The sequence below is a fragment of the Nannospalax galili genome, unplaced genomic scaffold (assembly GCF_000622305.1).
Source record: "Nannospalax galili isolate Female #2095 unplaced genomic scaffold, S.galili_v1.0 scaffold359, whole genome shotgun sequence".
Classification (NCBI taxonomy): domain Eukaryota; kingdom Metazoa; phylum Chordata; class Mammalia; order Rodentia; family Spalacidae; genus Nannospalax; species Nannospalax galili.
Window position 1 is genome coordinate 3,801,057 of NW_008347042.1, and position 26,371 is coordinate 3,827,427.

Consider the following 26,371-nt stretch of genomic DNA (forward strand, 5'->3'; position numbering starts at 1 on the left):
AGATTTTTTAAATTAGACAGAAGTTGCTCAGGAACTAAGGTTAACAACCAATAAATGTGACCTCCTTAAACTAAAAACCTTCTGTACAGCAAAAGAAACAATCAAGAAAGTGAAGTGAAAATCCACAGAATGGGAAAACATCTTCACCAGTGACACATCTGACAGATTTAACATCCAGAATCTATAAAAACTCAAGAAACAAAGAATCGAGAAACCAAATGACCCAATTAAAAGATGGGACAACTTTGGCCCACAACCTTGGCTCAGAGCTGGGGCCAGATAGCTTTGCTAGATAGCCTTGGCCCATGGCCTTGTTCTCTTTTCCAGCATATGGTTCTATTCTTCTATAATCAGAGATTCCTCCCTTAAAGTGTGTCAGAGCCCTTGTCCTCTGACTGATGTAATGATTTGCAGTCTGTGTTCCTTTGTTCTCATTCTCTATAAAAACTCACGCTTGAGCTTCAATAAACGAGACTTGATCAGAATCCTGTCTTGTCTCCATTTCTCTTGTGCCTCATCTACATCCCAACCCCCCAATCCAGATACTTCGTGGAAGTTCTGCGGGTCAGAACCGAGTCACATTGCGGGATGGCCTCCCGCACTTCCAAGCCCATGTGACACCTGAGGAACAGATCTTGAAATGACTGCAAGTGTAAAAATAAATTGATTTATTTGAGCCAACTGTATGATCTTAAACACCGAAAAGTGTTCAATAGTGTTAGCAATTAGGGAAATGCAAATTAAAACCACCCTAAAGTATCACCTTACCCCAATCAGACTGGCTGGGATCAAGAGAACAAATGATACCAAATGCTGGTGAGGATGTGGAGAAAGGGAAACATTCATATTCATTCAGTGCTGGTGGGATGCAAACTCATGCAGCATCTATGGAAAACTGTGGAGAACTCTTAAAAAATGCATTACCAAAGAGTAAAGTCACCAGTTATTTCTTTAAGAGGTCAAGAGATTACACTTCCCAGATACTAGGCTTAAGTTTATATAAAAAGTTATTTAGACAATTATTCCTCAGTGATGATTTTATTCCTAACCAGAAAGTGCTGCTCAGATGTAAGACTTCTTGTAGAGGCACTTGTACAACCATGTTTGTTGGTGCTCTTTTCACAATAGCTAAGAGATGGAAGCAACTTAAGTGTCCCTAAACTGGTGTGGTTAACAAAAATGTGGTATATATTACACAATGGAATTCTATTAAGCAGTAAAGATGAAATAATGAAATTTGCAGGTAAATAGATGGATCTAGAAACACACTGATTCTAACCACTCCAGAAGCTATCAAAATACCTGAAAGCAAATCCTGAATCCATTACTCTAGAGTCCAACCTTGGAAGACAGAAGAAAAATGAGGAGGAACCCAACAGAGGGATGCGTCCCTTCTGCATGAAATAACCACTATCATCACAACTTCAGCTGAGCCTGATCGCTAAACATAGTCACAATTGGGCTTGTTGAAGGTTGTGTTCATTCATTAGAGTGTCAAGCAGGGTCACTGGACCCCCAACTGAGTATCCTGCCACTCTTCCCAGCCAACAAGTCCAGCCTTGGAAGACAAAAGGAAAATAAGGAAAAACCCAATAGAGGGATGCTTTTGGAAGCCCTTGTCAAGAAACTCCAATGGACTCCCATATAAACATTTGAAAATTGCCCTATTGTGACTTTTTTCTAGTTCCCTGTCTAGAACTTGTAATGCTAACTACTCTTGCCTTTACTTCTCCTTCACATCTCCTGTTCATGATTCAAGGACTTTCTTTTCCCCTTAGAGACAAGAGTTATGCAATTTGGGAATCTTTTAGATAGACCCACTGAAGGGGTACTCCAACTGCCTCAACCTCACCCTGTATCCCTGATCAGCATGGAAGAAGCCAGAGCAGTCTCTGTTCCTATTCCCTATTGGCAATTTGGGCAACACCTTCAGAGGATGGCTTGATAAGAACAGGAGGTAGGAATTGGTTAGTGAGTTAGGGTAAAAAGACCCCAAAGAAATGTAGCCAGTTTCTTGGCTAAGAGTCAAAATGTCCTTTGACCTGTTAGCAATATTCTCTGTTCCAAAGTCCAAAAATTTCAAAAGTATTTGGGATCTCATATCTAATCCTTAAAAGATTTTAGGGTTACCTCTTCAGAGGGAGGAATGTTTGAGGGGAAGGAGTGGGCATGGATTTTATCAAAACATCTTATATACATGTATGAAATTCTCAATAAAGTTTTTGTAAAAGTTAAAAAAAGTTGTTTGATAATATATTTTATGTGATATACATATCTATAATTTGGTAATTTTATTAACTTGGCTCTTTAGAATATCCAGTCCTTTCCCAACTTTTCTACTATAAGTTCAAAGAAAAAAAAAACTAGTGTCTAATACCAATCTTGTCAAAATTTCTCTCATTTAATGGTTACCTCCTAGATTCATGTATGTCCTCTGTATTGCTTAATATATCATTTAAGAACAATACCTCAGAATGTAATCTTTATTTCTTTAATTTTGGGGGAATAAAATTCTTTGTAGACGTAATAAACTCGAAGTCAAGTCCTTAGGGCTTGTCCTGGTCTAATATGACCGGTGTCCTTATAAAAGAAATTGGGGGCGGGGAGAATCTGGTGTCATGTGGAGTGGAGGAGTAGCAAGGTGTATTAGCATATGAATCCAGCCAAGCATGGCCAGCAACTTCCTGATACCAGGATACTTAAGGAAGGATTTCCTTACAAGCTTCAGGGGTTGCTGATGCTTGGATTTTAATTTCTAACTTCCAGAAAATAGATTCTGGTGTTTAAGCACCCTGATCCAGCTTTGGTTTGAATTTCTGACTTCTCTGTTTCTGTTCCTAGTTTCTTCTTCTCAACAAGAGAATCAAGAGTTAAGTATGCTGTGTTCATCCTATTTCACTGTAGTTTATCTTTCAGATAATATTTTAGAAAACACCATAGTGTACATTTTATAAGAAGTATGAAATAAAAGTCCCTGCTGATAATAAATCATATTTACTAAAACTATATGAATAATTGTGTCCAAATATTATGTCTAATTAAATATGAACTCACATCAATTTGGCTCAAAATGGTAAATGTTGGTGATGATGCTGTCATTTGTCAATGGATATAGTTCAAATTTTCATTTCCCTCATTACCTTACTGCATCCACCATTAAGCACTTGCATGAAATAACATCTCAAACCACCTTTTCCAAATCCTTGCTGTTTTCTGCTGTAAGACTTCATAGTCTTTGAATAGGATCTTCCATTTCTCCAATTTTAACAGTTTTGATAAAATAGGTGCATACATTTTACTCTAGTGATCTCAGATGCTAGGGCTACAATAAATTGCTATTACTGTGTTACTCAAGATGTTTTAGGTACTCTGTCTCACTTAATCATAAACAATATTAATCACAATAATGTTTAAAAGGATTAAATGGTAGACTCGGGGAATATATGAAAATTGGTAAAGCTCCAATTTGAACTCAAAATTTTTGTGTTCCAAGACATAGATATTTACTGTACAATGAATGTATTTTTATATTGGTAATTAGGAACAATACGTCCATTGATAATTCTTAAATGTAATAGCTTTATTCTTATATTCTTACAGTGTGGGCTTTGGTGACATTTAAAACCATTCTATATTGTTAAGTTTTAAACAATTTACAGGTATGAATCAAGAAAAAAATTCTTATAAGCATTGCCCTTTCCATCATAATTTATTTATTTATTTTGACATGTGGCTAAAAGGAAACAAAATTTAACCTCCTGGTTGCTGATGAAAATGGAATTATCAGCATATCTAGAACCACACTTATGCTTTCACATTAGCTAGTCAAGACATACTTGATTGTACAAATTAGCAAATACTAAACACTTGATTTTTTTTAATATGACCTCAGATTATTCTAAAATAGAAGGGATTTAATTTACTTTCCCCTCTAAACCATTTTACTACAGTATTCTTGACACACCAAACCTACAGATACTTAATATATACTTGATGAGTTTTGAGACAAGTACACACCTTTGAAACCATTACTACATGTAGTATACACCTATCCTTCATCTCTCAAATGGCTCTTCTATGCTGCTTACTGAGAGATGTTTTTGTTCATGGAACTTGTCTTACTAGAAAAATTTTAAGTAAGCAATACAGTATTGGTAACCATAGTAAACACAGGTCCTTTAGTAGGTCTGTAGGACTTCCTGCATCTGAAGCTCTGCATTTATCTGTTATTTTCTCCCCAAACCCCCTGTTATCTACCATTTTACTCTTCAATTCTATCAGTTTGATTACTTTAGACTCCTTAAGTAGGTGGCATTTATCTTTAGGTCCCTTGCATGTTGTCTCCAGATTCATCCAACTGGTCACAGATGGCTGGTTTTCTTTCTTTTAAAGGCTGAATGATATATGATTGCTTTACATTGCATAATTTCAGAATTTGTCTGTTCATCAATGGACATTTAGGTAACCATCATAGCTCAACAACTGAGCCTTAAGGCTACAGTGAACATAGGAATGAAGCCATCTCAAAGATCCTTTCTCATCTCAGTTCTCAGGATATAAACCCCTAAAATTAGGTTTAGATCATATTGTGGTTCCATTTATAATTTTTCAAGAAATTTACTTATGTATCATATCTACACCTATTTGCATTTCTACTAGCAGTACAAAGGAATTATTCATTTTTTACTTTGCTAAAACTTTATCTAGTATGTTGTTGATAATGTCTACAAAATTGAGTTTCAGAATGTATCTTTCACAATCTTTATGTGTTATGTTTGTGTGAGTGTTATTGGACTTATTGAGTCTTATTGGACTGATCTGAAGTAAACTTGGGACATGGGGAAATGAGTACTTACAGATACCTACAGCATTTGTTATTCAAAATAGGAAGACTTGGGGCTGGAGAGATGGCTCAGTGGTTAAGAACACTGGTTCTTCTTGCAGAAGACCTGGGTTCGAATCCCATCACCCACATGGCAGGTAACAACTGTCTGTAACCCAGTCACAAGGGATTTGACAACCTCTTCTGACCTCTGCGGGCATTGCAAAACATGGGTGCACTTACCTACATGGAGGCAATACATGCACACATTAAAAAAAATTAAAATAAAATTCCTATTCTGTTTCATGTCATCAATCACACTTAGCTCTGTAGTTTTCAGTCTTGAAACACACTAACCTTGATTTTTAAGAGTCAATTGGAGGATTGCTTTAGACTCCCAATTCAATTCTAAATTATATGTACATATATATATATATAATTGATAATAGGTAACTGATAATATGTGATTGATAATATATATATAATTGATAATATAAATGTAATAATAGATGGGAATTGGGACTAAAAATGTACCTCAGTTGGTAAAATGCTTGCATAGCACGCAAGAAACCATGGGCTTAATCCTCACCACCTCATAAAACTAAGTGTAGTGGCCCATACCTGTAATCCCAGGAGTCATGAGGTGGAGGCAGGAGGATCCATTAAAAGTAAACCTCAGCTGTCTAATAAGTTTGAGGTCATGTATGATACTCTGGGTCATGTATGATACTCTGTCTACAGGTGGGTGGGAATATAAAGACTATTGAGTAAAAATAAATTGGTTTATTTAGGTCAACTGTATGGTCTTAAACAGCCAAAAGGAAACTATAACCAAAGATTAAAGTGATCAGTATATTTTTTTAAGAGTTCAAGGGATTACACTTCCCAGACATTAGGCTTAAGTCTATATAAAATGTTATTTAGACAATTATTTCTTATTGATGATTTTGTTTCTAAGCAGAAAGTGCTGCTCAGATGTAAGACTTCAAATCTTGGTCTTCAATACCGCAGTGCCCACCTGTAGCTAAGGGAGACAACCTACTATTGTTGCAAAATGATGCCTAAATTTGTTGTCTTCCTCTATTTAGAAGCCTTTGAGAGGGAACTGACACTGATTCTAGCCATTCCAACAGCTATCAAATTGCCTGAAAACAAATCCTGAGTCCATCACTCTTGAGTCTAACCTTGGCAGACAAAAGAAAAAGGAAGAACCCAATAGAAGGATATTTTTGGAAGCTCTCATAAAGAAATCCCAATGGACGCTGATACGAACACTTGAAATTTTCTCTCTTCTGACTTTTTTCTGGTTCCCTGTCTAGAATTTGTAATGCTAACTCCTCTTGCCTTTACTTCTCCTTACAGCCTCTGTTCACCAGTCAAGGATTTTTTTTCTCCCTAGAGATAAGAGTTATGCAATTTGGGAGACTTTTTTTAGATAGACTCACTGAAGGGGTACCCCAATTGCCTCACCCTGCAACCCTGTTCAGGATGGAAGAAGCCAGAGTGGTCTGCACCACGATTCCCTATTGGCAATTTGGGTAACCTCTTCAGAGGATGGTGTGATAGAAAAGGGAGGTAGGAATTGGCTAGGTAGTTAGGATAAAAAGACCCCAAAGAAAAGTAGCCAGTTTCTTGGTTAAAAGACAAAAAGTCCTTGGGCCTCTTAGCAACATACTCTGTTCCAAAAGCCAAAAATGGCAAAAGTATTTGGGGGCTTTTATCTATTCCCTAAAAGATTTTAGGATTACCTCTTCAGAGGAGTAATGTTAGAGAAGCAAAAAGCCCCATTGTATTTGTCACTTTTCTGTTGCTGTGATAGAAACACTGACCCAAGCAATTTATAGAAGGAAGAGTTTATTTGAGCTTACAGTTCCAGGGGAATTACAGTCCATCATGGCAGGGAGGCATGGTGGCTTGAGGTGGATGGAACAGGAGCAGCAGAAGCTAAGCTCTCACATCATCACACAGGCATAGGAAGCAAGAGAGCAACTGGAGATCCAGCAAGGCTTAAGAACTCTGTAATTCCACCCCCAGTGACGTGTTTCCTCCAGGATAGCCAAACCTTCTAAAACCTCCCAAAACAGCACCACCATCTGGGGACAAAATGTCCAAACACTTGGAGCCTATGGGGACATTTTCATTCAAACCACCATACCCATTAAAAATCAAACAAGAGAGAGAGGGAGGGAGGGAGGGAGGGAGAGAGAGAGAGAGAGAGAGAGAGAGAGAGAAAGAGTACAGGAAGTTGTCAGAAAAAAGTAATGGGAAGATATGGGAGGTGTTGGAGGGGAGGGAGTCGGCTTGGATTTTATCAAAACACCTTATATGCATGTATAAAATTCTCAATAAAGATTGTTTTTAAAGTTAAAAAAAAGTTTAAAAGATGAATCAGAACTTTTTTATTTTTTGAGACAGTGTCTTCCTGGAGCCCCCACTGTAGACCAGGCTGCCCTTGGTCTCATAGAGATCTGCTGGCCTCTGTCTCCCATGTGCTGGAATTAAAGATGTGTGCCATCACACCTGGACTAGAATAATTTTCTTTTTTTATTTCATCAAGAAATTGGAAAGGTGCCAGCAAGTTTGGACAGTGGTTAAAAAATTGTCTTCAAGTCTGGTGACCTAAGATCAATCTCTAGACTCATATGGTGGAAGGAAAGAACTTACTCCTATAAATAATCCTTCATATGCGCACTGTGGTGTGCAGGCATTTGCATGTGAGCACACATGTACACACACACACACACACACACACACACACACACAAATACAAACAGAAAGGGATTTTGTAGAAATAAGAAATGAAACACTCTACCAGTCACTTTATAACTTATTTGCATATGCTGTGAAAACCTACACATTTCTCCTTTACCAACTGAATACACCAAACTTTTCCACCACTTTCCACTTACTAAATCTTACCTGTTCACACGCTCCTGAAGGAAAGAAAGCATTTCTGTTAATATTCACCAAGTCAGAGAAACATTATGCTACTGTGCTTGTGTTTCAGGCTGTGCTATGAATTAAAAAATAGTCTGTTTTCTCTTTTTCCTAATTAAAGCAACGACAACATTTTCATGTTTTAGTTAATATGAATACTTTATTAGGGAGTTGATGCCCTGAGCTTTCACCTCTAACTTGAGGGTCCAATTTACAAACTATCCCTGAATGCAACAACAGACAGAGTAGGTTTATCCAACTGGTCAGGACTATCATCAGCTCCTGTTGTTTCCTCTTCATCTCCATCTCACTTGAATTTTGAGTTCTGCCAATAGACAAGCTCTTTACAGAAGAAACCACACACTCTGACGTGATTTGACTTTTGTAAAAGAAGACCACATACCTTTCAGTTGAGGGCTATGAACATGCATCCTCTGTAAATGGAGATTAATAGGAACAAATTCTAATGTTTTCTCTCCTTTGCTACTACTTGATTTGAAAGAGGACCCTAGAAGGACAAACATTGAAAATGATTAGAAAATGAATAGACAAGAAATGATGTAGAAAGATACATTTGAAAAAAAAAAAAGATGCTATAAGAATTTCAAAAAAGAAAATATCTTGGGAGTTTTCTACTCAGAATTCATTTTTTTTAAATCTTTCAGTTATTCTTAGGTAATACCAAGAAACAATATCACAATTTTCTTTGTTTTAGATGCAAAGAGGCTTAATTGTCTTATCTTTTACTCACATTTCTTTACATATAACATTCATTACATGCAATCCACCCTGAATAAGTGAGCTGCTATTTTCCTACCTGTTTCTTTGCTAAGTTCTGTCAGAATGTCTTGATACATAGTCACCATTTGATCACAGTGAGTAAGGACACTTTTCCTCAGGTTGTCCCAGTGTGGGGACAGTTCCCCAAGTTCTTTCAGCTCCTGGTTTCTGTTGAGAATACAAAAAAGCAGAAACTGTTTATCTTTGCCTTAAAATCTATACAGAAAGAGTCATTAAGTGGGGTTGTCAAGGTAATAAGAAACCATTTCAATATCCATCTTAGGAAATGTCTTTGAGCTTGTCACATTGAAATTTTTAAAACTCTTACAAGAAGAGAAAAACTACAAGATGCTTAGAGTATATAAACTTTAAAACTAGTGAATCCTTGAATGACATATATGTATATTGCCCTTAATATGTAATGATACAGTTTGAAAGCAAATACTAATATCTCATATAAAGACAAATAAGTTATAGATGTTCAGACAATTAAAGTTACATAGAATGTAGCTGTTATTGTCTAAAAGTATTAATAATAAAAAATGATATTTTCATGTACAGTTTTCTTGGCATTCATTTCCCCCAAGAGGGTAGTTTCAATACTGTATGCATACAGGCTGTCTCCAATTTATTCAAAGGAAGAGATAACCCTGCCATTTAGGTTTTAATTATTAAATTTTATCCAAAATCTCTAGCCTTTAGCCATGTTAATTTCAATAATCAGATTGCCTTTTTAGAATTAGAGTGATGAATGGTTTAATACACTGCTTGGTTACATCTCTTCTCCATTTCTGCAACCTTTTATGGGCAGCATTTTCACGAAGCTAATTTAACCAGCAATAATGAACCTTCTTTGCTATTTTGGCTTTGAAGCATGTTAAATACCAAGCTAATAAATTGTGAAGATGTAGAGTCTTTAAGATGCATGAATGTTAAATACAAGAATAATTGGTGGTGTGTACAAATGTGACTTTTTCTGGTGTTTGCTCTTGCCCCTGTTTTGTTTAGATTAGAATGCGATGCAGTGCCACGGCACCTTTCATTCGAGGTCTTTATGATCTTCATGGTCATTAATCAAATTCTCAGCTTCTCCAAAAATTAACTTTCATGACCCAACATTCATGGGAGAAGTAATTAATCAGTAAAAAGTGAAAGTGCAGAGCTTATGGGCAAAAGAGTGGTATAGAGAAGGGGAGGGTAGTTCAAGAAATGGGGGGTCAAGTCCTTAGACCTCAAATGTAAAGATACTCAAATTGAGTGAAAAAAAAGAATGACAAAATAGACAAGTGATTCCAAAATCTTATGCTGTCTAAGGCTAGAAAAGCCAAGCAATTAAGTCTGATCTGAAATAGAGACCAGTTATCAAGCTAATAGATAATGTTTCAGGCTTCACTTTCAATACACAGTTGAGATAGAAACTGTACATATGTGTTAATATTTCTGTTTAATACTAATGATCACTATAGGCTTGTAACTTATGTTGTTTCTAAATCCTTATCAGAAATAATAATTAAAGGCAGTGATGGTGTGGAAGAGGAGGAAAGTTCACTGCAAAGCTACACCTCACTGTGTGATATGTACAGCTGATGTACATGCCAATGTACATGCCAATGCCTAAAAGAAGCTTTGCAAAATATGGTCAGAAAAGCTTAGCATTCTAGAGGGTGTGATTTCAGATAAACTGGGAGGATGCTTAAAATGTTGTGTAAAATGTATGTAAATGCACCCGTCCTATATGCCACAATCTATACAGAGAGATACATAGATGAAACTGTTAATTCTAAAAGATGACACTGGAAAACAATGCACATGCAGAGAGAAACAATCAGCAGGTGGATACTTCTTTGAATAGAGAGGGTTCACATACAGGATGAAAGAAGAGCAGGGAAAAAGTAAGGTCAAATAAGCCAGCGCATTGCTATACATTACTATGCGTTATATTAAGATGGAAGAAAGCAATTATATCAATATGCTAAAATAGATAGATTAATGTGCAACAAATGATAAACATTTCAATCAGGAAGTCCAAGGCTGATCTTGCTTCTTCCTTTTTTTTTTTTCTTTTTTTGAGACAGGGTCTCCATGTAGCCCCAGATGGATGACCTGGAACTTACTATGTAGACTAGGATGGCCTCCATCTCATAGAGATCTGCCTGCCTCTGACTCCAGAGTTTTCGGTTTAAGGTGTGCACCCCCACAGTTGCCTGGCTACTTATTTTCAAATATGCTTGAATTTATTACTCAGTGAACAAAACTTCTGAACCAATCTGATTTCTCTAAAAATCTAGGCATGATGTCTGGCAATCCCAGGACAGCCACAGGGAAGTAAAAAGAAATTTTTTGTAGGGAAAAGAAATCAGGAAGGAGGTGACATACTGAGTTGGACAGAAATTCCAAGAAAACACTGCTGGAACAAACCTACAGAAACTTTGCACCATGAAACAGCTTGTTAGATGGAGAAGGCAACATTTGTCTGCTGATTCTGAACTCTATATGCCCTCTTCTATATTCGCTCAGTGAAGAGTTATAGCATATTATACTCTGCACTTCTGGTTGTATTATCTATTCTCCGCTAGCTAGCCATTGGAGATGTACTTTTCCAGGGTGAAAAAGTTCTGTTTCTTGCCTAGAAGATGGGTGCTGCACTTCTGAGGGTCCTGTCACAGTAAATGCCACTAGGGCTGTGCTCAAGCTTGACCTTCATCGCAAAGGAGATTGATATGGCTAATAACATGGGAAGATCAGGTGATAATTTTGCAGTGTCTGAGCTTACTATTGAGCAAGTGACTAAATCCAAATATAGGAATACACATTTTGGATTCAGGTAAAATAGAAAAGTGAAAAAACTGGGCCCAGGATTAGGAGCCCCTTGCATAACACAGAGGCACTTGTACCATTTTCTGATATGTCAGTAGCATATAAAACAAGATCATTCATATATTGGCAAGATGGAAATTCAAGAACACAGTTTTACAGCAACCTATGCAAATCTCTGAGTCTCATATCTGCCACCTCTTCTGTAATATGGATCCTGGATTTGTGTATTTAACTTGGAGTTCCAGTAAAAGAGAGATTTTGCAGGTAGAAACTGTTACACTGTGAGCAATATAAGTATTTTTATAGATAGGAAGGATTCTTTAAAAATATATTTTTTTAAACCAGCATAGAACTGGGAAATAGATAGCAGGCCCAAACCTCAGTCAAGGAGCTATTGGTAGTTGATTAGTTCTGGGGGAGGGAGAGTTGATATTCTTTAAGGGAGGGACTCTAGATAGACTGGACAGACACTAGAGGATGAACTTGCACTGAGGGACATCTGGGTACAAAAGCTTGACTCCGTAGGCCTTCTCATATATGACAGGACACATGAAAACTGGTGATGAGGTATGGGGGGGTATGCATGGGGGAGGGGATCTAAGTAAGATTAAGACATATGAAACGCACAAAAATTCAATAAAAGTATACATTGAATAAAAATAGAAATAAAAATAATAGCAGACATGAAGTCAAAGAAGTGGCTGCAGTAATGGGGTGGGGGTGGGTTTGGGGGAGGGAGTCTGAATATAATCAAAATACATTTTATAAAATTCTCAAATAAAATATTTTTTTTTGTTTGAATTTTTTTAAATTATTTAATAACCACATGATTAGAAGCATTTCATTACAGCATTAACATATTCAATAACAATTTCCAGAGCAAAGATGCTTCTCTTTCAAAATTAGCTGTAAATTTTGAGGTTCACAGTTAAATTAATACAGTTATACAATATTGAACTCAGTAAAACCCTTATAAGACATAAAATTGAATGAGGTTCTAACTTTTTTTTTTTAATTACAATATAGAATAAGTAGATTTAATAAATGTTTATAGCATATTTCATCCAACAGCTGTGGAATATACATTCTTTTCAGACAAATAAAATATTTTTTAAACTATTATATATGTCTATGAATTATTAATAAATTTACATACACAATCTTTTCATTTTCTCCCACATCTCAGTAAAAATTGCCATTATTTGCTTACAACAGTAACACTTATAACATTATTTGCTGTTACTCTCCATGGAGGAACATGGAGAGAAGAGAACACAGGGCTCCACAGTGCTTCTATCAGCTACTTTTCTGTTGCTGTGATAAAACACCATGATGAAGGCAACTTACAGAAGGAAGAGCTTATTTGGATTTATGATTACAGAGGGATGAGTCCATTGTGGTGAGGAGGCATGGCAGTGGACAATGGGGCAGAAAGCTAAGCACTCACATCTTCAAGCACACACAGGAAGCTAAGAGATCAACTGGAATCAGGGCATGGCTATGAAGTCTCAAGTTGTCCTCAGTGACATTCTTCCTCCGGCGAGGCCATGTGTTTGACTAGCTTGTCCTTCAAGTGGCAAAAAATGGATAGATGCCTCCTTCTCTAGCTTCTCACCCTCTTCCTTCAATTACCTCAAACTAATTGGACTGTAAGATCCTCCATAGGAGGGGAGGGGCAGTTGGAGTCAGTCACCCCTCCCACCCAATCAGCCTTAACTGCAAGAGGGGGGAGAACAAAGGCTAGGGACAGGGGAAGACAGAGAGAGGGGAGATGCTTTGCCATTGTGGAACTCTGGAAACAGATCAGGAAGCCACTGTCAGGATACAGGGAATAAAAGGCCAAAGGCACCCACACTTTTGTAAGTGCACCCTCAGCACCACCCTATGCTCTGTTCACAAGCCCAATAAATCCTTTTGTTCCCTAAATTGTAGGTTGGAGGAATATTGGCTTGATTTGTCTTGTTGTAAGGACAGTGGGAAGAGGAGGCCGGCTAAGCCACATGTGCACCTCCCAGCAGTAAATTTAACTTACACCACACCTGTTAGAGGTTCTAGGACCTTCCACAAACAGCATTACCAACTGGGGACCATATACCATGTGTTCAATACTTGAGCCTATGACGGATATTTCTCATTCAAACCAACACAGTGCTGGACACTTTTACTCATTTGAATAGGTTTTAGAATATTTCACTTACCTTACACTGCTAAAATGTTTAGAAGAAAAGTAAAATCCCATAGTTTGACTAATTCTTTGTTTAGGCTTATTCTATAAAGTAGGGCAGACATTTATAAGTATAGTTCTGGAAATGAATAACCCAGCCTGAAAACCCCATTCACTTTATATTTGTTCATTGAGAACACTGTATTTGTTTGACATTTGCTATTTTATTGTTGTTTGTTTTGCATTTCTTTATGCAATTGAGAAATATACGGTATGAGTCAAGAATGGACATGGGACTGTAGTTTTTAGCTTTGTGTTGCTCTTGTGTCAGAGGTGTCCCAGCAATTTTCCTACATTTCTCCATCTTTCAAACAAGACTGTAGATTATTCCCTGAGCTTCCTTCCTGCTGAGACATTCTGCTTGCTAATAGTTGGTTTCTCCTGATAACAGAATTGATTTTTTCTGATTCTCTCTAACTTGGATAGCATCACATGAAGTTTCAACAATGAAAGCCATGTATATGGCATGTCTGTCACACTCATAAACCCACAGTAGCTGTGGCTGCATGCACAAGACCTGTACAAGATCAAAGCAGTTAACATTCTAATGGGGATAAGGGAGGGGCTCATAAGATCCCATTGTTAACTAATGATCTCTTGGCAGGTGACAATTGATGAGAGGGGGAGAGAACTTTCCTCAGTGGTTTGGTCCATAGTAGGTTGCCCATAGCAACCTGTAGTGGATGGCCCTAAACCCAGGAGCATATGGGCAGAACTATTTGTACTCAATGGGTTATAAAATTAAAATAAAAGAAGGAAAAAAGAATGAAAGAAGAAACAGAGATAAGGATGCAGGAGTCTAAGAGGAGAGGGGGAGTGCAGAGATGTTATGCAAATACATTGCACTTATGTGTGAAATTACCAAAAAATATATAATTAAAATATTTCTAAAATTTAAAAAACATGACTTTATCTCACCAATAACAAAATATTTTCCACAGAAAATCCACTATCCTACCAAAAAACAATCCTGTGAACTCAGTGCTTTTTTTCTCATTAGAGTTCTTTCTCTTAAATAATCTTCCAGCCTGTCTCCAACCCCACCTACTCTTTTAGCAAACTAACAGACAGAAAAAGAACATTGAGAAGAAAAGATTGAAAATTAGAATATTAATGAGCACAGGCCCTTTATGCAGTAAGCACTTTTTGTCACTGCCATCTGTCTTGTTTCCCTTTGCTAAAAACAAAGCTAAAAAGCAAATAATACAACTTAAGTCTGGAAAGGAGAAAGATGATTGCTCAGGCATGTGGACCACCATGCTCTGTGGTACTGGGCATTCCAAATGTGCAGAATGACATTCTTGATTCTCCATAAACTAGTCATACAAATCCTTGACAATAACTTTATGAAGTACCTCCTATCTGTGTGGCTGGTTTTCTCTTATCTTGTCTAAATATTTCTCAGAAAAATGTGCTGCTTCTTGTAGTGAAAGTAGAGGTTCCTTGGGGTTATTATGGTCTTTGTACCTTCCATTACCTGGACTTCCCCACTGTCCCTGGCACATGTGTGAAATACAAGCCACTGAATAACATGAAGAGAAAATGGAAATTTTTTTTTTTTTTTTTGGTTTTTTTGAGACAGGGTCTCCCTGTAGCCCCAGCTGTCCTAGAACTCACTATGTAGACCAGGCTGGCCTTGAACTCACAGAGATCCTCCTGCCTCCTAAGTGCTGGGATTAAAGGCATGCACCACCACACACGGCTGAGAAAAATGGAATTTTAAAACAAAACAACATTATGAAGAATAAAGATAACAATGAAAATAGAACAAGTTTCAAAGAACCTGAATGGAAAATGACCAAATATGTTTTCTATGTCTTATTCATAATACATAAAACATGTGCATGAGTGTTCAATTGATGAATAATGTAAAATTTTCCTCCTTATACCTTCGGGATATTGAGGCTAGAGGGATGGAGAAGGACAGTGAACAAAGAAGTCCACGTAGACAGAGAGGGATCAGCTTTTCCCCTTCACCTGCTCACCTACTCCACCCATGAAGCTGTTTCCTTTATATTTGAATTCAATTTTTAATTCTGTTATAGGAGGTATTTCTGCTTCTTAATTAAGTAAAGCAATGTTTAAAGACAAGAAAATAGAAATTGTAAGAATAGAGGGTATATTATTTATTTTCTGTTACTGTGATAATACTCTATGATGAAGGCAACTTATAAAAAAGTTTATTGGGCTTATGATTCCAGAGGGATAAGAGTCCATCATGGTAGGAAGGCATGGTGGCAGAGGTGACCAGAGTAGAAAGCTGTGCACTCATTTCTTCAAGCAGGCACCCAAAGCAGAGAGCGACACTCAAAGGGCCAAATCCCAACCTCATACATGTGCTTCCTCCATCAAGGTCATATCTCCTAAACTTCCCAAGATAGCACCACCAACTGGGGAATAAGTATTCACATACTTGGATCCTATGGTAGATATTCTCATTCAAACCACCACAAAGGGGGAAAAAAGCTTGTAGGAGAGGGGATTTCCAATATGGGTTACATGTGCGATATGATCCTGTAACAGATACTTAGAAATCTCAGTTACCATAATCCCACCAGTCAACTCTTTATAATAAATCATATATATAATACATATATGTCATAGGATATAGATCTTAACAAAATATGCATATATATATATATATATATGAATATGTCCTATTTTGTTTCTTTGGGGAATGCTAATATACTACCTCATCAGGAATTCCATCCCATAGAATAGATTTCTCTCTTCATGGTACCTAAGAGGCCAAGGGTAGGAGGAGCCAAACTGATTGTGACAATGGGGAAATCAGAAGGAAACCTGGGTTATAAACAGTTTGACCCCTTCCATGGGATTTTATTCCTCCCACTTCACTTTACAAATACTCTGTTGTGTTCCCAAAGTAAAAATGGCTATAGAGATGTTTGACATGTCCATTGGCTGATTTTGCATGCATAGGACTTTTCTTTAGTTCCCAAGTCAAAGTTCTATATGAGAGGGCCTGGAGAGATGGCTCAGCAATTAACAGCTTTGCTGATCTTGCATAGGATCTGAATTACTTTCCCAGCACCCACATGGTGGCTAACAACCTTCTGTAACTCCATTTCTTGGGATCTGACACTCTCTTCTGTCCTCTGTGGATACTATATGCACATAGTGTACTTACATACATGAAGGCAAAACACTCATACACATAAAATAAAAATATTATTTTTTAAAAACTTCCACATATCAGCACATATTTGCATTAAGAGGTGAATCCACAAAGAGCCATTAAAAAACCAGGTAAACAAATTCAAAAGTTCTTGATATTATGAAAATAAATTAATGCAATAAGTATCTGATAACAACAGTTAACTCATTTATAAGAACGTAGACAAAATAGTCTGATAAAAATTTATATACCAAAGAATATGACTGAGCAATAAAGACATTAAATATTATTTGAGATTTTTACTATTTAAATAAATAGGAATATTTTCTACAGAGGTCCATAATACTATTTTGTGTAGCAGAAACAGCTATACAATTTAAATGGAGCACTGTGGGCATTATAGTGAAACCACATGTGTGCGTACACAGGTGGAAAGTGTAACAGCCAAGCTACTTTCATTCATTAAGCAAAATTAGACCTTAAATCAAACCCAAAAGAAGTATAAAAATTTATCTGTTAGAAAATAAATTAAATACTAAATAGCTAGTTAAAGAATGGACCACATAAATGCCTGGTGGGTGGCTTCAATTTCATAAAGTGGTTGGGTGACACCATAAAACTGAACAAAGTTCAACTAGATGTCAGGTTTCACAGTTTGTTCAATGCACATTTGAAATGTCTGTGCTTTAACTGAGACAGGGATAAAAATTATGTCCATAAATTACTGGCTTATTTTTTTAACAAACGCATTTTCATAAATGACTGTTCAGTTAGTGTTGTAATTGATGAGCCACTATTTCACTGAAAATGATGGAATCTTCTAAGTGGTCATTCACTCTGATTTTCACTTGACATTAAAATAAGTGGTTACTCTATTATACCTGCAATAACTTTTCAATTTATATGCAAAGACTGAGAACACGAACACAGTTATTATAGAATTTCACAGTAATCAGAGAATCTATTTATATGTGATAAACAGTCAGATTCTATAATTTAATTTTAGGTAACTGCATTAGAAAAAAACAAGGAATAAACAGCACATCTTGTTCTCATCTAAGAGTCTTTTGTTATTCCTGATAAAGGTGAATTAGAGTTTGCCTCTAAGTAATGCTTTTCTCTTGCTATTTTTTTTAACTCATGAGACATGAACAGCAATGGCTTTTTAATATCTTAAAGTGCTATGCCACAGTTCTGTTAAATCAGTAGTACACTGCAATGTGTGCCAGTTTCTCTCAGCCTATGAATATGCATTGCTTGCGTTTTCATTCTGAGGTGCCATGAGAAGCACAAACTAAATTTGGAAGGCCAATAGAGTGAGGAGCCTGGGAGCACTTTCTTCACCTTTTAACTTTTGTATTCACTTTCTGAACCAGAAAGCATTTCTAGATATCATCCATTTAAATCCCTGTAGCTGAACCTGGGCTGAATGTATTACTCAGGGAAGTTTCAAAGGTATATGCAATTCAAGAAGCTTCAGTGGGTATTTTAGATTATATTTAGCTAGCTGGTAAACTCCAAAACACCTTCCAAATATTCTTTCTTTTATGTTCTGTTTGGCAATCAGAGTCAACTTGGCATAGACTATGTTGTCTCATTTGATTCTTACCAGTACCCAGAATTCATTGTTTCCTGGTTGTACTAAACAAAATGAATATTTAATTTTATTAGGCACATTTTAATGCTTATAGTCACACAGCTAGCATGTGGTATGATACAGACCATATAAATGCATGGAAGAGTTTCCACCCTAGAAAGGTCTTTTGCTATTGTTCTATACATTTGGGAAGAGGATGACTAGAGAGTGAAGTGACTTGTTCAGGGCCCCCAAAGATAACAAAGGACAGAATCAGAGCATACAATCAAGTCTCACAAATGTAAACACTATTCTTATCTTAACTCCCACTGCATACAATTTCTTCAAGTGCCATTTCCCTGAATATGAAGAAAGTTAAGAATCTTCCACCTGTGGAGCTCATTGAAATACTGTCCAGCTCCACAAAGAGTTACTTTAAATATTCTCAAGTGTACATTTGATACATAAACTTTGCTGTATCAACTACAAGAAAGTCAACCAATACTGTGAAATTATATCATCTGCTATGGATTTAACAAACTTTCATACGGCACTTTTTCTATGCCAGGTACTTGTTGTTCTAAGTATCTGACAAATATTTATTTATTCATTACTTGTTGTCTGTTGATGGTCCTCTAATGAGCATCATCACCATCCCTTTACAAGTGAGGAAATAAAATCAATAGCCAGAGAAGCCAAATAATCCATTCATGGTCACCTGACTGGGGAAAAGCAAAGCTGACATTACTCCTTGGCAGTCTGGCTTTGGAGCTGACATTAGTTGGCTAGAGCTGACACAATAAAATATCATACTCTAGGCGGTGTAATAAAAATATAGTTATAGAAGAGTTCTGAAGATTGTAAGTCTAAGATCATGGTATCAGTAGTTTGGTTTCACTGGGGCATCATCCTTCGGCTCATGGAAAATGTTCTTTGTTGAGAACGATCATTGCTTTTACTGAGTACCTGCAGCCCTCCTTTTCACAATCCTCTTTGCTCAGATTTCTCCTCTTCACATGGAAACCATTCAGATTGAATGAGGGCCCATTCTAAGGGTCTCTCGTTCACAAAATTACCTCTAGCTGTTCCATTTCAAGCACAGTCACATTGTAGGGGTAGATCACCAATCATCTCAAAACAGAGCCCATGCTTCAATAATACTTTGCAGTGATTTTGTTCTTACATTTTCCCCAAAGCTGTGTGTGTGTTTAAGAATTGGTCATCAGCTACACTGTTATTGGAAAATATTCGGAATATTTAGGAAATGAGGACTAGTGGGAGGGAACTAGGTCATTGTGGTCTTGTTTTTGAAGGCAACGTTAGGACTCTGGATCTTTCCTTTTTCTTCCTGGTCACCGGGAAACCAAGACGAAAACTAATCTCTTTTGCTAAGTACTCCCACCATGATGTACTATGCTGCACAGATCCAAAGTGACAAAGTTAAGTAACTGTGGACAGAACCATGGAAACTTGAACCAAAGAAAGCCCCTTTTTCCTTAAATGTTTGTTTTCTATGAAATGTAGTCTTCTGTATCCCAGGCTTGCCTTGAACTGACTGTATAGACAGGGATGGCCTTGAACATCTGATCTTCCAGCATCTATCTCCTGAGCAATGGAATTACAGATGTAAGACAACACACATGGTTTATGCAGTGCTAGCGATGGAATCCAGCATTCTAGGCAAGTGCCCCACCAACTGAGCTACATTCCTAGACCCTAAGATTTTTATCATAGTGGTAGAAAGCAGGCTAACACTTAACACTTGAAGACTATAAAATATAACACAATCTCTCCCTCCCCTCCCTCCTTCCCTCTATATCTTCCCTCATCTTAAGTCTACCAAACTGGGAAAATCAGAAATCAAGCATCACAAGCATAAAAATTTTGATGTCAGCCTTCTCACATTTCACATTAAATTCCAATGGAACAGAAGGAAAGTGTATTAATCTATTCTAACACTTATTTTTAAAGTTACTGATACAACTGCTAGTTACATATGTATTATCTAATACTATAGCTACTAGCCTCTAGCAAGCTAGGGAAAACTTGAAGTACAATGCAGGCAATTAAGAACATAAAATTTTAATTTCAATTAATTGTAGTAATAAATTTAAACAAAGACAAACAGCCACATCGCAAGTACAATATTGAATCATACAATGTTAGTGTTATGGTTACCAAAGAGTTAGGGTGTTAGGGGAAGAGGCAGATACTCAAAGAGGCAACTGCAAGCTGTGAAACACACTTCCTCAAACTACTTATTGGTATTTATTTAGAAATGAGGCAGAAGTTCAGTTTGGGATTCTAAACAGGTCACAATGTTTAAGATAATCTTATGATAGAAATTACAATTAGCTGTACCTTTCTGGCAGAAAACAACAAAAGCTAAATGGTAAACCGGAAGTAATAAATGTAGTTAGCTGTCTTTTACTTCGAACTTTCATCCTTTGGAATACAAAACAGCATTTAATTGACCATAAAGTTAAAACCTTCCTTAACAGAATGTGGTTATTTATTTCTTATTCAATTGACCTAGGAAATAGAGTGTAATCTTTGCACCCAAGGTTCATGTCATCTTGGGAGGAATGCAGTTTTCTTGTCCCTCCCCAGTCCTCAATAAAAGTTCAAGCAGACTCCAGACATCTGGTTTTTATTTGCTTATATTGCATCTGTTTTAACCCTCCATGGTGTCTGATCCTGACCTCTAGTCTCTGCTTCACTGTTTGAAAAGACGGTCTAGGCCTCAGCTTCTTGAAGTGTAGTTTGCAAGCCCATATGGGGTCACATGAGTAAATGTGGATGTTGTAAAAAATCTGGCAACGATAATTTTCAGAATATCTAATAAAAAAATTAATTCAAGGTATAATGAATTCACAGGTATAATGAATCTGAGGTGTTTCCATCAGTGTTTGTCTATGTTGTATCATGAAACATTAGTATATCTTGATTCTGAACACAGGACATGCACACATGGAACATGCCAGGATACCTTGCAAAGCCAATAGCTACTGCCTAAAACAAGGTGTCAGTACTTACAAAGTTTTTTACTTTTATTGAACCATAGTGGTTTAGTTATAGAAAACAAGAACTGCCAATGTTTTTACAACATTATTCCTCCTCAAGTAAGTATCAAGTTAGTGTATCTTTGGGTTGTATTGTGATAGAATATGTATTAAAAATTACTATTTGAATTGCTTACTTGAGTTTCATAAATAAATACATTGTTAAATCAGCTTTAACTTGGGATTAGAATACAATTTCCAAAGCTGCCAAAAACTTCTGTTATTTTGTGCTGGATATTTATGTGAAGCTATATTTTCAGTATCATGACCACACCAAAACTTTTGGAGTTAAGTACCAGACTCTTGAGCATTTGCTATTTTAATTAATATACTAGTCTTGTAAAATTAAGAAAATCATATAAGCTTAAAGAAAAAAATACAGGAAATTGATTAAGTTTACAAAAATGCAATGTACTAAGTCATATATACTTACATACTTTTTATCATTAAATTTTTATTGCATTATTTATTTTTGTGTATATATGTCTGTGTGTCCCTGTGTGTGCATTTGTGTGGATGCATATATGCTATAGTTAGCTTGTGGAGGTCAGGGGACAACTTGTAAGTTTTGGCACTCCTTCTATCATGTGGAAGCTGAGCATCAAACTCAGGTCATCAGGCTTCACCCACTGAGTGATTTTTCTATCCCTATACATATATATCTCAGGCTTGGGTTTATAATTTGATTTGTTTCATTTTATGTTCACAATACACTCCCAAAATTTTAAATATAGAATCTTGGAATAATAAAGCTGGGATGTAGCTCAGTGATATGGTACTTTCCCAGCATGCCTGAGGCTCTGAGTTTGATCCCTAGCGCTATAAATAAATAAGCAAAAGAATAAACAAACAAACAACAAACTCAAATCAATAACAGCAGGACAGAATCCTGGAATGACAGAACCAAGTCAGCTTGAGGACACAAAATGCTCCATGGGATCTCACAATATGGATTCCAAGAATCCATAACAACGAACTTAATGACTCACAGCATCTACCCGCCATGCCAGGAGTTGGTCTGGCAAAGGCACTCACATGACAAACAGCACACCACGGAGTATCAACATTACAGAGGGAAAAGTGAGCAGGCGTGGCATTAATCAGGCATGGGCCCACAATAGATTAATGGGCCCACAAAAGATAAATTCATAAACATAGATAAATGGAAAACATCTGTGAGACTCATCATCTTGAAGATGATTTGATATGTATCTTATCTAAAAAGATCTCTACTATTTCCCCAATAATCCGTGTTTTTTTGAAGTCAGTAAAGACTGTACCTTTGTTTTATCCAAGTATGCAAAGGTCAATAGACATCCCACAAGACATATGCTTCAGCCATGTGAAAGAAAACAAAACACGTGCTAAGGCTGGAGAATTAGGTAAGCATAAGACCATGTCCATGTTAACAAAATCTTGCTTATATTACCAGAAAACTCACAGGAAGGGAAAAACATTGGTCATAAATACATTTTGAAAAAAAGCAGTTGATCTTAGAAAGTCATTTCAAGTTAATCTTAGAAAGTCATGTCATTTTGGAACAAAATAAGCCTACTGTATTTCTTTTTCATAAGTCAGGATGTTTTCACAATGAAATTTACCTGAATAAATCTGACTTTAATCAAAATTTTAATAAATATTTTAAAGGTTTACCAAAATGTTATCATTGTGAAATAAAATGAACATTTTAAAAAATAATAATCATAACATTATTTAAGATAAGGTATAAACTCAAAATATTATCTTCTCAGAATCTAGTACTTACAAAGTCAACTCACATATGTGAAAATACTTAGGTAAATCTGTAGATTATGTCCCTCTAGTATAGTCCTTTGATAAATCTATTATTTCAAAACTATAATTTTACATGTCTTTACTAGTAATCTTTAAAAATATATAATAACATGGTGAAGGGATAGATTTACAATATACATCTGTATAGACATATTCAACATGGTTCTGAACTACAGCATGAAAATATAAAATGAAGAATATTTGGAGTAGTTATTGATGAACAAAATATATATGATTGTCATAATACCTTTTACCAATATGTAGCTAATCCATTTTCAAGCTTTGCAAGTTGAGGTATCTAAAATAAATTATGTATATTCTTTCAAAGAGGAAGCCCATGAAATTTTTATATTTAAAGTTTGCATAGTTTCAAGTTCTACTGTAGTTTTCTATACTAGAATATTTGCCTCATATTTGGTTAGGAAGTTTCTTCTGCAAAATACACTGAAATGTGTTATCCGTTTGATATAAAATTTAAGAATGGCTTTATTTTTTAATTTAATTTATCTTAAGATAGTCTTACCCTGGGTTCTAAACTCTTAGCACATATACTGGAAAGTTTCTCCACCTCACATTGATTGAATTAATGATTTAAAATATGTATAAGAGGAAAGGGAGCATATAAAGGAGAAAAAGATATTTAAATAAAATTAATTTTTCCTAGAGAGCTTCATTGGCTATAAAACTCATTTATAGTGCAACATTTCTCAGTTTATGTTTAAGCATTCCTGTTCAATGGTATGTTTTCTAATGCTATATTACAATATAGGGATTTATATGTTTTGATAAACCAATATTGCATGGCTATAGGAGTCTTATCGAAACACATGTATCCCATATGAGATTTAACACACTATTTGTAGCCAGCAAGGAATTTACACTATATCGATATAATTATTCTGTAAAGTAACTAACATCCTTCAATGTAGACTGTGTTTAGTAAACTTCGAACTAGTATAAAATTTGAAGAAAATACTCTACATAAACAAAATATATAGCAACATTAAAACAGACTGTAAAAATTTTATAGTAGTAGTTTGGGAAGACCTATATAACTTATCTGCACTTAACCCTAGCTTGCAGCACTTTAAACCTAGTGAAAACACGTTATAAACACACACATTATATGCATTCTCTCTCTCCCTCTCTCCCTCTCTCTGTGTGTGTTTAGCATGCCATTATTTTCCTTCCCAATTAACTAGATTCTGATCCTTCAATCTCCAGTTATAATAGATTAAAGAAGTGATTTGCTTTCGAGTACCAAATCCCTTTTATATAAGGATTATGTAAAATAATCTTAAACTTCTCAAAAGGAAAGTATTCTGTGCACTCTGCAAGTAGAAGACGCCCTCTTCTTTCCTTACTAGCACATAATTTCTGTAAATTTCTCAAGGGTTAAATATCAAAGCTATCTCCCCAAAACTCAGTGTGAATCTACATTTTAGAGATATTTGCAATTAGATTGTATGAGTCTGCAATGTGATTCATGGATTTGGTAGGAAAAAATAAATTTGTGGACAGAAAGGATATTGGCACACTGTTACACTATCACAAAAAGAATATAAGCAGGGTTTGATGAGAGGAGAGAGGATGTACAAGTATCATGGGTTTGTTAGAAACTGTGAAACAAGAATGAACAGAAATTGAAACTTGAATTTAACTTTGAGTGAATTTAAGGAGCTAAGCTATTGAGTGGGCACTGAGTGCTTTCATTTCTTGAGGTAGTAATTATCTAAGAATGATTTTGAAAAAAGTGGAATGACTTAAGCTTTAGGAACGGTAACTGCATAAAATACAATTTGATCATATTCAGACCTCCTCCCCCCTTTTTTACCCCTATCTTACTACCCCTTAGACTTCACGTTCTCCATTATCATTTTTTCTTTTTTTGTTTTGTTTTTTTCCTTAAAGGCCTATTGAGTCTAATCAGTGTTTCATAAATGATCTTGAGTTTGGGTTTATCCCTTGGAATCAAGTAAATCTATGAGGTGTAAGGAAAACTGACTGTCATGGTCTTAGCACTTATCAACTGAAAAAGATACTTAATCAGAAAGATGCACCAACACTTAAACAGTACTGGTTATTGCCATTGCAATTTGTTACCCTCCAGAGCTTGATGGTAAGACCTTATTGCTGAAGATGCCACATACCTGGAATCTGTGTGTGAACAGTCATGTAACTCCATAATAAACTCTGTTATGACTATTTATTTGTGGTAGGATCCACAAATAAGGGAGCACATACATCTTTTGTGTTTCTGAGTCTGTTACTTCACTTAGTATAACAGTTTCTAGATTTATCTAGATTCATATATGTACCTATAAATTTTATTATTTCATCTTTCTTTACTGCTGAGTAGAACTCCATTGTGTAAATATACCACGTTTTCATTAACTGCTCATGAGTTGAGGGACACTTAGGTTGCTTCAATTTCTTAGCTATTGTGAAAAAAGCAGCAACAAACATGGATGTACATGTGTCTCTGCAATAGGATGAGTCCTTTGGGTATATGCCAAGGAGTGGTATAACCAGGTCATATAGTAGGTTCGTTTTCAGTTTTTTTAAGCTTTCCGTAGGGGTTGCATGACTTTGCAATCCCACCATCAGTGAATGAGCATTTCCCTTTCTCCACATCCTTGCCAACATTTGGTATCATTTGTCTGCTTGATCTTAGCCAGTCTGACTGAGATAAAATGAATTCTTAAGGTGGTTTTAATTTGTATTTCTCTAATTACTAACGACATTGAACATTTTTAAAGATATTTCTTAGCCATCTTTATTTCTTTCTTTGAAAACTCTCTGTTTAGATCTTTACCCATCCTTTCTTGGGCCATTTGTTTTCTTCATTCATTGTTTTTTGGATGTTAAACCTCTGCCAAATGTGTCATTGGTGAAGATATTTTTTCCCACTCTGTGTGGCTTTTCTTCACTTTCTTGATTGTTTCTTTTGCTGTACAGAAGCTTTTTAGTTTGATGAGGTCCTACTTGTTGACTGGCAAACTTAATTTCTGAGCAACTGGTGTCTGATTTAGAAAGTCCTTTCCTACCCCTGCCTGTATCTTGTAGGTCACTGCCAATGTTTTCTTCTAACAGTTTCAGAGTTTCCAGTTTCACATTGAGGTCTTTTTCCATTTGGGGCATCAAAAGAAAAAAAAAATAAAACAGACCAAGGAACAAATTTTTTTTTAAGTTTCCCGTTTTGATTTCACTTTTAAATTGTTTT

General features: G+C 36.0%; 1 protein-coding gene across 1 annotated transcript in view; it reads right to left on the bottom strand.

The window, feature by feature from the left end:
* Inpp4b (inositol polyphosphate-4-phosphatase type II B) overlaps positions 1 to 26,371 on the bottom strand; it is a 939,536-nt gene that overhangs the window by 188,946 nt on the left and 724,219 nt on the right. Inside the window, exons 13-14 of the mRNA XM_008843442.3 lie at positions 8,577 to 8,707; positions 8,163 to 8,267 (exon numbers count right to left, since the gene is read on the bottom strand). Of these exons, the coding sequence (XP_008841664.1) occupies positions 8,163 to 8,267; positions 8,577 to 8,707 (236 nt within the window). The remainder of the gene's footprint in view (positions 1 to 8,162; positions 8,268 to 8,576; positions 8,708 to 26,371) is intronic.